The following is a 15738-nucleotide window of genomic DNA, read 5'->3' as shown; positions in this document are numbered from 1 at the left end:
TCAGCAAAAAGACTGCCTGCTAAGGCTAATATTTGTACCTTATTCAAGTTACAGATATTAAATATGTATTTGCCTAGGTGTTAAAATATGGCTATGTAACTGCATATCTCCTGATAAAATGACATTTTAAAGACATCATACCTTTTAATTTACCCCCTGTCGAGGGCCACATAAAATGATGTGGAGGGCCGCATTTGGCCCACGGGCCTTGACTTTGACACATGTGATCTACAGATATTGATACCACAATGATAAAAAACAATATTTACAATACTACAGTAAAATACAACTTTCACAAAATAATGGTTCTTTTTAATAGTCCAATATGGTCTCTCACAAATTCAAATATAGTAGATCAAAACAATTCAAAAAAAAAAAAAAAAATGCAGAGAAGGTTGGTCGATGGTCATCTGGATACTGTCTTTGCGATTTGCGATTCAATTTAATGATACTGGCTCTAAGTACTACATTTTATCCTATTCTACTAAGTCTAGCCCCAAAGGGAGGAGTTTTAGAGTGAAACCGCCCAGGCCTTGTTCACTAGTTAACATCATTATGGATCATTTGGCCATTTGCTTGACTTGTTTTGGTCTTATTCCACAGATTGAGAATGCTTCTGTAAACAGCTGGTTGTTGAAATCTCAACTTCCACCATCTCCACCTTCTTAACACCCCTTGGACACCAATGTTTCGCTCTACTTAACATCGGCACCTCACAGTATTCAAATTAATATTATTTTTATTAGTGATTTGTAGTTTTAAGATGGAGCTGGATGGCTGAATGCACACTAAATATATTTGTCTTCTGTGTTGATATAGTCCTTTGTGCAGTGGTTGCTTAGTTTACCTGATGTACTGTAATGTACATTCAGTTTTTCAGTCTCTTGGAGGAACAGACTACAGTAGCATTTGGAGGACTAGTTCAGGCACAGTGAGTAACTGTGTGTGTGTTTATGTTTTCAGAGGTGGCTTTCATGTGGGCAGCTCATCAGGTTCACCACAGCTCCGAGTACTACAACCTGACCACAGCCCTGCGCCAGTCTTTCAGCCAGCAGTTCACCTCATGGGTAAGACACATTATACGAACCAATAAGGAATTCAAAAGCAATATAAAACATGAAAACCAAAATAAATTATGTTCAAACTTTTGCCTGTGTTTCAGATTTTCTACATGCCCTTGGCTCTGGTGATCCCTCCCTCCATCTTTGCTGTTCACATCCAGCTGAACCTCCTGTACCAGTTTTGGATTCACACAGAGGTAAATGACGATGCACTGAAAGACATGTTTCCTTACTATGAGAGGGCTTGCATCTCCACAAACCTCCAGGGCTTCCTTCTACGTGTTTCCATGGAAATGTTGTTCCCTGGTCTATAGGGTTGTTAAGTGTGATGTCACTTCTGGGTCCAAGGTGTATCAGCTGATGGAAAATAGTAGACATAATAGACACTTCCTGTTTTCATTTTATTTTATTTCTCGCTAAGACAAAAAGTGTACAAGGTTGAGGTGTGAAGGTTGAGGTGTAAGCGATGAGTGGCAGATAATTCTTTGCTATTCTGAATTATTACTACATTATTATTTACACATTTGATACAATTTGTGGTTAAAGGAGCAAAGAACAAAACAAAAGTAACAGATGTAAAGTCGGTTGGACCTGGAAGTGATAATCCCATAATCTTCCACAGTATGACATGAAGCACATCTATTTCCATATAGTATTGTTTTAACTTTCTATTTCCATGGAATCATGCAGGTGATGTGCCACTTCCAGAAAGTTACATACTGTGTCTTATAGCATTTCAAAGTAATTGCTTGTTATGTATCATGCTACTCCAAAAAAAATGACATCATGAAACATCTAACTGACATTTTCTATAAAAATGTCAAAAACATTGTCAGTATAAAGTTTACTTGAATATTTGGCCAAAATTTACCTAATTATTTTGTATACCTCACTTAAATATATTAGCTGAAATGACTAGCCTGACTTGTGCCAGCAGTGATCATTCTTAAATGTTAGTTTTAATGAGCAAAGTGCCACGCTCAATCTGCTTTTATGAATCCACAAGTGACAAATGTAACGTGCCGGGCCGAATTTTGTGTGGGCACTTTTCTTTCTCGCCGCGCCAGGACTAATCGGCCCCACTCGCCCCAGTCTCTGCGCAGCCACGGAACCTGCCTTCAATAAAAAATAATGAGATTTCGAAAAGATTCCAAACAGAAGCAAGGGCGCTTTTTGAGCCAGTATCATTTTTACAGCAGAATGACGTCCTCCATTTTGAGTGCACTATTAGAAAGCACATTCATAATAGTTCATATTTTCTGTAGGGGATGTAATTTTTGTTTTACGATTAGTTTTTTTGAAGTTATAATTTATTGCCAGACTTTTTTTAACCCCTGTGTGAGAGCAGAGAGGTGGTGGAGACCCTTTCATTCAAGATAAAACTCTCACGCTTAGCTGCCAGACGAGCCCATAAAAAAAAAAAAAAAAAAAGTCTGAATTGTGTCGAGACGTTTGTCAGGATTTCTGATACAAAACATAAAAGAGAAACAAAACGACCATGTGTGCGTCTGCTGCATTTCAGAATGATCCAGGCCTGATATTGAAAGGTACATTTTTTATACAAAGGAACCAGCAGCAGTGATGCCAAGATCACAACATGTGTATATTAGTTATATTACTTTGATATACAGTACCACTAATGGTACAGTTGAAACCAGAAGTTTACATACACTGTATAAAAAGACACACATATGCTTCTCCTGTTTTAGGTCAATTCGGATATTCGGATTACCAAAATTATTTATATATATATATATATATATATATATATATATATATATATATATATATATATATATATATATATATTTTTTTTTTTTTTTTTTTTTTTTTTTTTTTTTTTTTATTTATTTATTTTTTTTTTTACTTTCTTCAAAATCAGAAGTTTACATACAGTAAGATTACTATGCATTTGAACAACTTGGGAAGACCCAGATGATGATGTCATGTCTTTGGAAGCTTCTGACGGTTTATTGGTTTATTTACAACATTTGAGTTAATTGGAGACACACCTCTGGATGTATTTGAAGGCACATGTGAAACACACTGTTTTGTGTAACATCATGGGAAAGTGAAAAGAAATCAGCCAGGATATCAGGAAGAGAACTGTGGACTGCACAAGTCTGACTCATCCTTTGGTGCAATTTCCAGATGCTTGAACGTGCCACGTTCATCTTTTCAAACAATTATGCGCAAGTATAAACACCATGAGAATGTCCGGCCATCACACTGCTCAGGAAGGAGATGAGTTCTCTGACTGAAATCAATGTGCTTTGGTCCGAAATGTGCATATCAACCCAAGAACAGAAGCAAAAGATCTAATAGTGTGTCATTATCCACAGTGAAACAAGTACTGTACTGATATGGGCTGAAAGTCCACTCAGCCATTACTCCAAAAGAAACATAAAAAGGCCAGATCACAGTTTACAAATGTAATTTTTGGAGACATATCCTGTGGTCTGGTGAAATTTGAACTGTTTGGCTATAAACAAACCAGAAACATCATCCCAACTGTGAAATATGGGGATGGCATCATCATCATCATCATCATCATCAGCAGCAGCAGAATCATCATCATCATCACCAAGACATCAGCTTTGGTGCAAATGGGTCTTCCAAATGGACAGTGACCTGAATCATACTGCCAGGCTGGTTACAAAGTGGCTTAAGGATAACAAAGTCAGTGTTTTGGAGCGGCCATCACAAAGCCCTGATCTTAATCTTATTGAAAATGTGTGGGGAGACCTGAGTTTTCTGGCTCAGTTACACTAATTCTGTCAGGAGAAGATGGCCAAAATTCCTGCCAACTATTGTGAGAAGCTTGGAGAAGTATAAACGTTTGTCAATCATGCAAAGAGCAAAACGTTTGACCCAAGTCATACAGTCAACATTAATGAAATGTATGTAAACATCAGACTTTGAAGAAAGTAATGAAACATTTTATTTAATACAATCTTCTCTCATTATTCTTGCCTTTAGGTAATAGAAATCATTTTGGTAATCCTCATTGACCTAAAACAGCAAAAGTTTAGTCTGATTTCATGAACATCAACTGAACATCAACAAAACATTATATGAGACACATTTTAGAGTTCCTTTAATGTATTTATTTATTTATTTGAACAGGAACAGTGCATATTCATGAAAATTATGAAACCTGTCCCCCCTCACCTGGCACACTGTCAGACTGCAGTAACAGAGTGATGTTATGTGACGCCACTTGGGTCAGCCCTGTTGTATTCTTATAGTGTTTATTGTATTTGTTGTTACATTCTTAAAATGCAAGAATGCAAGTTTTTTCCTCTATTTATGGTTAATATCTCTGTAAGCACTGGGACTATCCACATGTATCAAAATTCAGCACGACATTCAATGTCATCAGGTGATATTTGATTTTGATTTAATGTACCTACTGTTCTGGTTTAAATTTGCCTCCAATGGAAATGTTATTTATTTACCTGGAATGTTCCACAGTAGGAAACCTATCGTGTATTTATTTACATACAGAAAAAAAACTAAAACAATCGCTTCTCCTACATCATCTGTCTGTCTGCATGTAGATAGACCTACAGGTGATGGACCCTTCACCAGAAAATGCATATAGCACACCTTTAAGTGTTTAAAAATGATAAATTATATGTGTAATTGTTTGTAGATGGAAGAACATTTAGCCAAAAATATGAATATAGTGAAATAATTACATTCAGCACTTGTGAATTTGATGGTTGTAGATTTCTCAGATGGTACCTAGTTGACAGAAGATGAGAATGAGAAACTTGCCTTCATAAGAGCTGCCATTCAGATGATCCCTACTCACGCAAGATGTTTTCTATGCTTCAGGTCATCAGACACCTCGGACCTCTGGAGTGGATCTTTAATACACCAAAGCACCACAGAGTTCACCATGGTAAATGATCCTGACCAATAATACACTGAACTCATTTTGGGAAAGCTTATGAAGTATACTGTACCTTACCTACATCTGATATATTTACAGGGAGAAATCTGTACTGCATTGACAAGAATTATGGTGGGATTCTGATAATCTGGGACCGTCTCTTTGGTGAGTCACTTATAACATATCCATGCAATAATATTTAGTGCTGTAATAATGATTCTTGGCTGGTACACCGCGTGCAGTAGGACATTATTATCTCCCATAATGGGACTTCACAGGTACTTTTGCAGAGGAGTCCGATAAAGTCATCTATGGCCTTGTCTTCCCCATCAAGACTTTTGAAATGATCTACATTCAGGTTAGTGTTGAACAGATTGTTTCAAATTCAAATACATTTCAGGTGTGATACAAAACAACAATATACACAATTGTAATGATCAGAAGAGTGAATATGTGAAATCTAGTGCATAAACAAGTTTTCTTTCTCAAAACATGCAACAGAATTGTAGCAATATCTCAAAATAATTTATTAAAATGTCCCAATACATATTTATGGTGATATATTGATACAATTTATGTTTTGTCAAGCCACACTTGAAACTAAAAATAGCTCACACACATTTTAATGATTTATGAATGCTATTCACTTTGGTGCTTTTGTGGGACCTCAGACTTTTCTGCACTTTCACATGTGCTTAGTTGAGGCTAAGAAGAGTCGTTAAAAGAAAAGTAATTTTTTCCTCTGCTTAAAATTGGACAAACCACTGTGAGCGTTGTTGAAAACCTGATCTTTTCCTGTCCACATGAATCATCACACTGGCTCCTGGACTCACATAGATCAGGTAAATGTAGCGTTTGATTGTGTGTTGACTTAAGCCTTGTTTTCTCTCCTCCCTTTAGCTCCACTACTACTGGTACTTGTGGACTAAGTCTACCTATTACAAAAGTACTGCTCACAAATTCTTAACTTTCCTCAATGGCCCAAGCTGGAAGCCTGGTAAAGCTCGACTGGGTGACCACGAGGACAATCCAAAGGTAAGAAACAGTCAAAATGCGTATTAAGATTGAGGTTTTATCCGCAATTTATAATTCCTCCGACCACCACCAACACTCCACACCACATTGATACTAACCAATATATGGGAATTGTCTTGCTTAAGGACACACCTGGCACCCCACTGTGGTACTTGTTATTCCCAGTGGTCTCCCATCCAAGTACAAACCAGACCCAGTCCCACTTAGGGCTGGGCTGAACCTAGGGATAGAATGATATGAAATTTCCACGGGATTATAACTGTGACCAAAAATGTCATGGTATGACGATATACCATGGAGTTGAGGAATTTATAATACTTAGCGAAAACAAGGGACTAAAAGTGTTAGTATATGATATATTGCTCCTTTGTTATGTCCCACTTTGATTTGGTGAAACACAGATCAGCAAATAAAGCAGTCTGCAGTTAGGTACATTAGAATAGGCACACTGTACTGTAGGGTTAAATAAAATACTGTAGTGTTTTTATAGTGTGACCAAAAATAATAATAGAATTAAATTGATTTTGCGAACAATTTTAACCAATAATAGTAGTGCTTCTGCTGATCACCTGCGTGGGTTTATGTGAATATCACATAATGCCAGCCATGTCTGCGTCATGCAGCTGTGTGCATCTGGCACAGTGAGCAGCCAAACAAAGTGGTTATTGAAGTAGCATTTCATCTTCAGACGCATTTGGAAAACTTTGAGAAAGGAAAACGTGCAGAAGAGAACAGAGAGGATGACGATGTAAGGTGCCACTCTCAAACATGTCTTTACAACACCTACTCAGTTTAATTGTAGCCTCAGAGAGCGCATTTTCTCAGCACGAAAGACATAACATTTTTCACAGACCCTCGGATCTTATTATATACTTAATACCCACATGAAATTATCACCATTTAACTAGTAAATCTCTAGAGTGTGTACACACCTGTGAGTAATTCAGTCAAGTCTGTGCGTCCTGTGGATGCAGTGGAAAACCATTTGGCACAGTCAGAGCATGCACCTCCTTTCATTAATATAGACGTCTGATAGACACTATATTGGCTCTGAAGTTTTATTATACTTTTAACATGAAGGGTAGTGGGTTAGCTCTGAACTCTGCATGTTTTCTCCGTGGTATGGTCCACTATGGTACTAGGCAGGTGCAAGCGAGGGTCAAGTGGGGAGCGGCACAGACATAAGGACCGCATCAAGAGCATGTTAAGGCACTAAAACAGCACTACTGTGAGGACCACTGCTTTTTCCTTAGACCCAGTCAGAAATTAAGTTTCAATACCCAGAGAAGCCCATCCTCATGCTATTGGCACCGTGGCATTTTAATACGGCGGTATACCTTAATACCTGTTATTGTCCCACCCCTAACTAAATCTAGTCTAATATAAGACTAAAACATGGATAAAACTGAAATCCATCCATCCATTTTCATCCACTTATCCGGGACCGGGTTGGGGGGGCAGCAGGGACTCCCAGACTTCCCAGATCTATCCTCCAGATCCTCCGGCTGGTCCCCAAGGCATTCCCAGGCCAGCTGAGAGAGACAGTCCCTCCAGCGTGTCCGGGGTCTTACCCGGGCCCAGTGGGACATGCCCAGAACACTCCCTAGAAAAGCATACAGGAAGCATCCGGCACAGATGCCTGAGCCACCTCAGCTGGGTCCTCTCGAAATGGAGGAGTAGTGGTTCTACTAAGACCTCCTCCCATGTGAATGAGCTCCTCACCCTATCTCTAACGGAGCGCCAGCCACCCTACAGAGGAAACTAATTTCAACCTCATGTTTCCGTGATCTTGTCCTTTCGGTCATTACCCAGAGCTCATGACCATAGGTGAGGGTAGAAACGTAGATTGACCAGTAAATCAAGAGCTTTGTCTTTTGGCTCAGGTCCTTTTTCACCGCAACAGTCCGATACAGCGATGCATCACTGTAGACGCTGCATTGATCCACCTGTCTCTTCTCACGCTCCATCCACCCCAGGCCTGGCTCCAGGGTGGGGCACTTAATAAAACTGAATAATAATAATGATAATAATACATTTTATTTGTTGACGTCTTTCTAACACCCAAGGTCACCTGAGAGTAAAAGCAGGGCAGAAACACCCAAAAGGGATGAAGGGAAGAAGAAAGAAAAAAACACTGAACTGAAACATTTTTTTATTGTCTCTGTAGCTAAAATTAGCTGTGTGGCTTTGCCTTTTTGAACATGACCAAAGACATTTTTTTTCTCCATATACATTATCTTAAGTAATAAAAGCAAAGGTATTAGTATTAAACACATTAAAAAAGCCTGAATAAATCATAATATGTCTCCTTTAAGTGTGCCATTTTGACAAAGACGTGAATGACTTCTGAGCCGTTCTTATTGTTCCCATTCTCCATGAGTTTTACAAGTGAGCGCCACATCAAATGAAGCCTTTGTAGGGGGAGCACAATAAGTTCATTAAATGCAGTCTGGATTGAAACCGCATGGAGCCGTGCCATGCCTGGGCCTGCGCCTGGGCCTCAGGGACCTTTGAAATCGCGCCGATGGTGTCATGGGTTGGGTCCCCCTCTTGCCGCGGACTCTCACCATTAAATTGGCTCCTTAAATGCAGCAGGACCATTCCAAACATGGAGCTAAAGCCGAGCGCGTATAAAGGCGGGACAGCTGCCGGGCCAGTCTGCAGAGGAACAAAAGGGGAGAGGGGGACAGGGCAGTGAGGTTTGAGCTAAAGCAGAGCCCCGCGGTGTAATACCTGCCCTGGGACGTGAGGACGCTGGAGCCCACGCACGTGTACCTCACCACTGCTGCTGGAAAGCCCCTACTCAACTATAGGTCTTTAGTTTGAACATTCTCTTTCATTTGTGTGAGTCTTCTGTAATCAAGTCCTCAGGATAGAAGATGATAAGGCAATATTATTTAAAGGGGGTGTCTAATCTACTTTTTTTTTTTGTTCTATTCCATGTTATAACGTTCCCTCATCAAAAACATGCCACAAAAGATTTTCTATGTCATCCATGCATGTTTGAGTATTTTAGCGATCTCTCCGTGGCCTTATTCGACCCTTCTTATGGTTAGCTGTAAGATTCTGTCCAATGCCATAAGCCTATGTCAGCCACACTCCCACATGACAATTCTCCATAAATATACAAAAACATGATACAAAACCGTAAACAGCAACTTGACAAACCTGATGCGATGTGCAGTAGTTTCACTGTCAGGATGCACATGGATTGTGTTGTGATAGTGAAAATAGCAATAAAAGGTGACCTAAATGGTGATCTAAATGTGCTATGTGTTAGCAGTTAATATATCACAGAAATGTAATACCCCCTCTTTAAAATATTATGTTTTTTCTGGGTATTTAGTATTAGGCTATTATATATATACAGATCATGATTTTTCATTTTGTTCATTGTAAATATATTAATCAATATTGATCTAAAACGGCTTAATAATACAAACAGGTCCATTGACTTCCTTTTTCAAACTGCAGAACTGAGAACGCCCCTCCTCTTCATGGCAAGTCACTGTAACAAGTAACTTGTAATAAGTAATTTTCTATAGTAATTTCATGTACTTGTTTTTATGGCTGAAAATCAGAATCCTCTTGGGTGAGTGGCGAAACATTCAGACGTATTCACTCAAAAAGAAAAAAAAAGTTTGTCCAGTTGACGGAATTCAATTTTCTTTAACGATGGTTTCTGCGAACATGACTTATCACATACTGCACAGAATCTTGGCAGGAGAAGGTTGGGTCTGTAGATACAAGGCTGCGCATGGGCTGTGTCCTTCACATATTTTTAGATAGATCTGTGTATCTCCGTGTCAAATAACTATGTGCATTGTTTCAGCAGTTTTGGGGAAAAACCGGCACAGCTCATAAACATGTAGGGCTCTGTAAATGGAACACCACAGGCTCATTTTCACCAAACACAGAAAAAAGTCAGCCTTGGGGCAGTAAAAGCACAAATATAGATCACTCCAACCACCTCTGAGACACCTACCCACTTTTACCAGCACTTTTACTTACAAACAAAAGCGTTGTGAATGTGTGTGATCTGCCCTTTAATTTTGTGGCATCTACCAAATTTACCCAAGTGGACCTATTTGTCAAACCAGGAGTCTACAATATCAACTGTTGTAGGGGCAAGCTAGTTCTTTAACTAGCTGTTAGCCCTACTCCCACTCCTCCTATTGGTCAGCCTCCGCTATACTTTGAATGACAGGCAGACAGATTTAACCAATCACAGCAAAGGCAGTATAATAATACACTTGTACATTAATTGTGATTGGATAAGTAATAAGAACAAATATAATAGGGACAATTTAGCAGTATCAGACTATTTCTTATTGACCTTTATTTGTAAAGAAAAATGTGTATTGTTTTGAAATGCTAAAATGTTTTGTGGTTTTGTGTGCACAGGTGACGGGGAAGGAGGTTCCTTATAACCCACGCTGGGCCCTGCCTCTGCAGCTCTATGTGGTGCTCCACTTCTTTCTGGTGCTCAAGGCCTACCACGACCTCTTCCAAAACAAGATGGTGTGTAGGCCTATGGATACTTTGAATAACTTGGAGAAATTACACTGCTCTGAATTTTAACTGAAAAGCTGTGCCAGATTTCTATGGTCTTTAAAATGTGAATAACGGAACTAGGTAATTTTAAACATTTTGCAGTGGTCCACAGTTATTCATCACTTACCTTATGCATTCCAAGTATCTTTGTGTGTGATCTCTAAAATGAGCCTTTAAGCACTTTTCACACCTTTCAGAGTTTTGTTGTCATGGTAAAACTAACAACAACTGCCATGCTAATGTGTACTTCTAATTTTCGGACAATAAAGTGATGATAATTAGACTCATTTTGAGCTGCTTATACAATATATCTGACAAATATAACTCAAATACATGGAAAAAATGGATTACAGGGTGTTTAAAGTGGCAGTCATTAAATGCAGTCTGGATTGAAACCACATGGAGGGTAAGGTAACAGTTCAAACTAAAACATGTTCTTCATTTATGGTTCAAAATCAGGCACAACACCTTTAATACTGTAGCTTTTTTTAAGCATACAAAACTTAAACATAACTCTCTCACTTAAAGAACTTGTATCCAGTTTTTGTCCCTGCATTTGCCCCAGTACAGATATACAATATTGTAGAAGCAACTCTTGAGCATATAACTCTGAAGTGTTTTATTGTCCAAGAATCAGGAAGTACACGGTTAGCACGCTAGTTGTTGTTGTTAGATTTATTTGCAAAAGAAAAATACAAAGAAATATACAAAACAATATTTGTGCACTTTTCTGGTTAAATTTACATGTACTTTTATGTGCAATACTCACACTTTACGCACATTTTAGTACATACTGATTGCAAATATATCAACTTATTGTTCCTGTAATAGAAACACAGGAGAGATGTTCCTTCTTAAGTGCTAGGTGGTCTCAGCCCTTAATTGCATGCTATATTTTTTGTCACCATCATTATTCCTCCCTGTTCCACAGTTTGTTGTGGCTCAAGCCTCGTCCTCTACTTAAGTCGGACTGTCTCAGCTCTGTGACAGGATGATTGATGGACATTCCCCTGCAGAACAAGCCCTGTCTATTACTTTCCACTGTACTGGCCAAAAGCCCCCTCTGCCCCCCGTTTCTCCTGCCCCCCCTCGCCAGCACCCCCGCCCGCCTGTCCTGCCCCCCACAGGTCTCCTCAGGATAGTTTTCTTTGGATGCCTTGTATACCCTATGGACATAGTTGTGGTTAGCTAGCACACACTGTCCCACCCAGGCCATAAATTCAACACACTACTGTCTTTGGTCGCGGTTGCTGCTCTTTCTCATGCTGTAGCTATCAATCTGTCTCTCTCTCACTATCTATGTATCTATCTCTTTCTCTCTTTATCAAAAATTTCAAACTCAATACTCGATACCAATTACAATAACACAGCGAAGATAAAACATGCTCTTTTTATTAATAGAATGTATACAAAATAATAATACTTTCTTTATGAGATCAAAAATACACAAAAACATTTCAGGAAAAACTGTTTAATACTTGCTCAAATAAGTATGTAGTTTCGATATTAGTTTAAATATGGACTAATATCTGATTTTTGATACTTTTGACAAACCTATTATATCTGCCTCTCTCTGTACTCTCTCTTCCTCTCTATGGAACTGTCTATACCAGCCAATCTCAAAGTCTGTAGCTCCTCTCGAACAGTTTGTAATCGTCACAGCAAGAGCCAGTTACACCTGCAAGTGGCAATGAAGGGCCTTTGACTCCACTAAACCTGGTTTATGTACATTAGCCTGTAATATGTGGTCATACAAATTCATTATGAAATACAATTTTTAGACTTAAATTATAGCCAGTTGTTATTTAAAATAATGAATTTAGATTTGTGGAATAATTAGATAAATTAGAATTATAAATTTGAATTTAAAAAAAAGTTAAAAAGAAAAAGAAAAGAAAGTTTAAATTACAACAGTAAAATTGGCATATAATATAATTAATCGTGATTAATCATGTATCAAAAGTGCGATTAATCTGATTATTTTTAAAATAATTTGATAGCACTACTTTAAACCTAAAAACAACTAAAAACAAATGATCCCCTCTTCTCTCTCTGTCTCATTTTTCCATTTTTCCCTCTCTATCTCTCCATATATTTCATCTCAGTCTGTCACTCTTACTCTTTCTACTCTGTCTATTAACCTTAAGGTATCACTCCTGTCTTTCTCATCTCTATTTCTGTCCATCCTGTCAAACATCTTTTCTCTCTTTCTTTGTCTCTTTCTCTATAACTACATATCTTTCTATTCCATTCATCCCTCCTTTCACTCTCTCCCACACCTCTTTTACTCCCGGCTGGTGGTCCACAAATGAACACAAACGCCTTAATTGTCAAGTTCCATTTCCCCTCTGGCCCAAACAGCCGTCAGGACGCAGCAATCAGGAGCGAGCCGATAAATCATGTCATGTATTTATACTCACCCCACCTGCTTATTTAGCCTGACAATCCACTGCACACGGAGCGGCAATTTATGGGCTTAGCGCTAATTCTAAACCAGGCCTGTTTCAAACAGCCTGCAATGACATCACCAGGCGGCCTCGTAGAGTTTATTATAGGTTAGCAAAAATATACGCTATAGTGGAATATAAACAGCAGCATTAGAGCTAAAGTGAATGTGGCAATGGCAAAGCACAATGTCCAACTTGGTAAGTTTGACAGCACAGACACTTGAGACTGCGCCGGGGGGAGGTACTATGTTATAATAGACTATGGGCTTCAGAGGGTCGGGGATAACCTTATGCAGCAAGATGGATTCTCGCGATATTTGTGAGTTCATAAACTCGGGATCCATTTTGACCTACTCCTGCTGGTGCATTTGGGTCCCACCACCTGTGGACCATAGACTAGACCAATCACAGACCAGCATTGTGGTTTGGGCGGAGCCAAATGTGAAGTGCCCAAACAAACCAAAACAAATAGGGTGAATTGCATTTTTGTGCATTTGTGGACAGGGAAGATGGCTTTTCTCTTAATTAGATTTTACAAAAGTTTGATGCTTCCACCAATTATCTTAAAGCACCAGTTTGAACGTCCTGATCGCTTCCAGTGAGAGTCATCCAAGATTGATTATGTGTAGAACTCTGAGCGCTACACAATTAGGTCTGAGGCAGATTAGATAGTGGACTGTCCACCAAAAATGTTACACAGTCAAGTTTGAAATCTTGGGAAAAAACTAAACAAAAAGAAATAGGTAGCCGTTTTGTGTAACAATGAACTCGGTGACTTGACACAGATAGACTGGAATAATCTGTAGTGTTGTGTAATGATTAAACTCACTGTAAACATCCCCCCTGAGTGCACACAGTGTGGGTCAGAGGTGAGTGTGTATGGCCCCGGGGTCTGAGCGGGGGCCCTGAACTGTAGAGTCCAACAGACTAACTTTACTCTGCACTGCACATGGAATAGACCTGTTTGCACAAGAACACTGTCAATAAGGGAGATTAAAAATAGACTCTTGCTCTTTGGAGTCAAGGTGGTGATGCCATCAGGCCAAATTACAGGTCAGATCTGTGGAAAGGCAATCCCGCTCACAGTAAGAATGCATGTTTTTCAAGGCAATAAAAACACTTTAAATTAGAATTTTAGTAAAATAGGGAAGATTTAAATAATTGGGACACTATTCTAATAATTTGACAAACACAGTTCTTCCATATCTATTTTTACACTAAATACCATGTCATCTTTATTTTCCACCACCCGCCTGAAGTAGTGACTTGTATAATGAGCTAAAGGCCTTCACCCAGGGGACACTAGAACAACAGGCAGCCGCTCCAAGTGATTAGCTGACAGCAAAGCTAACAAAGCTGACCCCTGGGCCTAGCGTCGTTAGCGTTAGCATGAACTACAAACAGGACTACATTTCCCTGTGACACAGCGGGTCATGTGACTATAGCTCTGGGCTGTGGGTCCCCTGGGTTGTGAAACAGGGGGAAGTTCACATAACCTTTAGATTGAAAATAAATGATGACATAATAAGACCGTATCCGTAAGCCCCAAACTTACTTCCTCAATCCATTTAAATACATTTTGACAGTTTTTGCATTGGACTGTACAAACAAACAGCCACAAAAAAACCTAAACAGCAAGTCAGTTCACCTGTGACATTAAGAGAAAGGTTTAGATCAGGTCACAGACAAATGCAGACAACCAATTTTCCCAATAAAATAAACCTGACCTTATCTTGATCCACGGCTGTTCCACGGCTAGATTATAACTATTTAACAGACAAGCACAATAGGTCTTCTTTAAAGCCACACCACGTAACTTTTTAGCTAAACAAATGAACTAAAATAAAAGGATTTCATTTTGGATGTTTTTATTGTCATGGAAAATGCAGAAAAATACCTTCCATCTCCACAAACCTGACTCCTGCTTGTTTCCATAAAAATGTTGTTCTTTTGGCTATAATTATTCCACAGTATTAAAAAAAAAAACTTCTCCATAGAGAATGTTCTGAAGTATGGTTTTAACTTTCTATTTGAGTGTTGTGTTTGTAAATAGCCTTGTAGTTTCTAGGCTAATCTAAGTATTCACAAATTCAGACAAATTGCAGAACAGAGTCAAGTCAACAAAAACAAAATGTTGAAATCCTGGAGACTTGAGTGTCCCCAGTGAGAGATGTCAAACATGAGACATATGTGTTGTCCTTCCTGTTGATAGACCGGTTCATGTTGACCATAAAAGGCCATTGATACTTGTGCTGTGAGTCTGCACAGAGCTCACAAATAGATGATTTATGGTTGACAGTCCTATGACTTCCTCAGGCTATCCCCTTTCTCCAGCTGCACACAGCGCTCACAAAATATGATATATTATTAGGGGTGGGAGATCGAAATATAAATGTATAATATCATGTAAATGTAAATATGTATCATTGTTGTTGTGTAGATATGCAGAGCAATTAACAGCTGAGTAAACGTAGAATGAGCTGAAACGTCTAGTGTCATCTCCTAAACAAGGATGAAGTGATATTTCTGCTCCTTTGTGCTTTATCTTATGGTCCAATCACATATTGTGCTATGCTTGAACATCACCCAGAACATTTCCAGGCACACGAAAATAATGGAAAACAATAGAGATATTTATTTTTGGTTCATATTGCCCAGCCACATTGATTATGGTTAAGAAACATAATATACTGTAGCGGCATGTGGGCATGTGGGCTTCCTGATTCACATTTACATAGCTTGG

At 38.9% G+C, this 15738-nt stretch overlaps 1 protein-coding gene across 1 annotated transcript in view; it reads left to right on the top strand.

Moving 5' to 3' along the window:
* The window catches only part of agmo (alkylglycerol monooxygenase), a 54632-nt gene that overhangs the window by 26249 nt on the left and 12645 nt on the right, over positions 1-15738 (top strand). Inside the window, exons 4-10 of the mRNA XM_033980989.2 lie at positions 964-1067; positions 1163-1258; positions 4902-4968; positions 5059-5124; positions 5238-5317; positions 5860-5994; positions 10399-10515. Of these exons, the coding sequence (XP_033836880.1) occupies positions 964-1067; positions 1163-1258; positions 4902-4968; positions 5059-5124; positions 5238-5317; positions 5860-5994; positions 10399-10515 (665 nt within the window). The remainder of the gene's footprint in view (positions 1-963; positions 1068-1162; positions 1259-4901; positions 4969-5058; positions 5125-5237; positions 5318-5859; positions 5995-10398; positions 10516-15738) is intronic.

The sequence above is a fragment of the Periophthalmus magnuspinnatus genome, chromosome 16 (genome assembly GCF_009829125.3).
Source record: "Periophthalmus magnuspinnatus isolate fPerMag1 chromosome 16, fPerMag1.2.pri, whole genome shotgun sequence".
In the NCBI taxonomy this organism is placed as follows: Eukaryota; Metazoa; Chordata; class Actinopteri; order Gobiiformes; family Gobiidae; genus Periophthalmus; species Periophthalmus magnuspinnatus.
The sequence above is the reverse complement of the archived record's forward strand: the minus strand, read 5'-3'. Positions and strand labels throughout refer to the sequence as shown.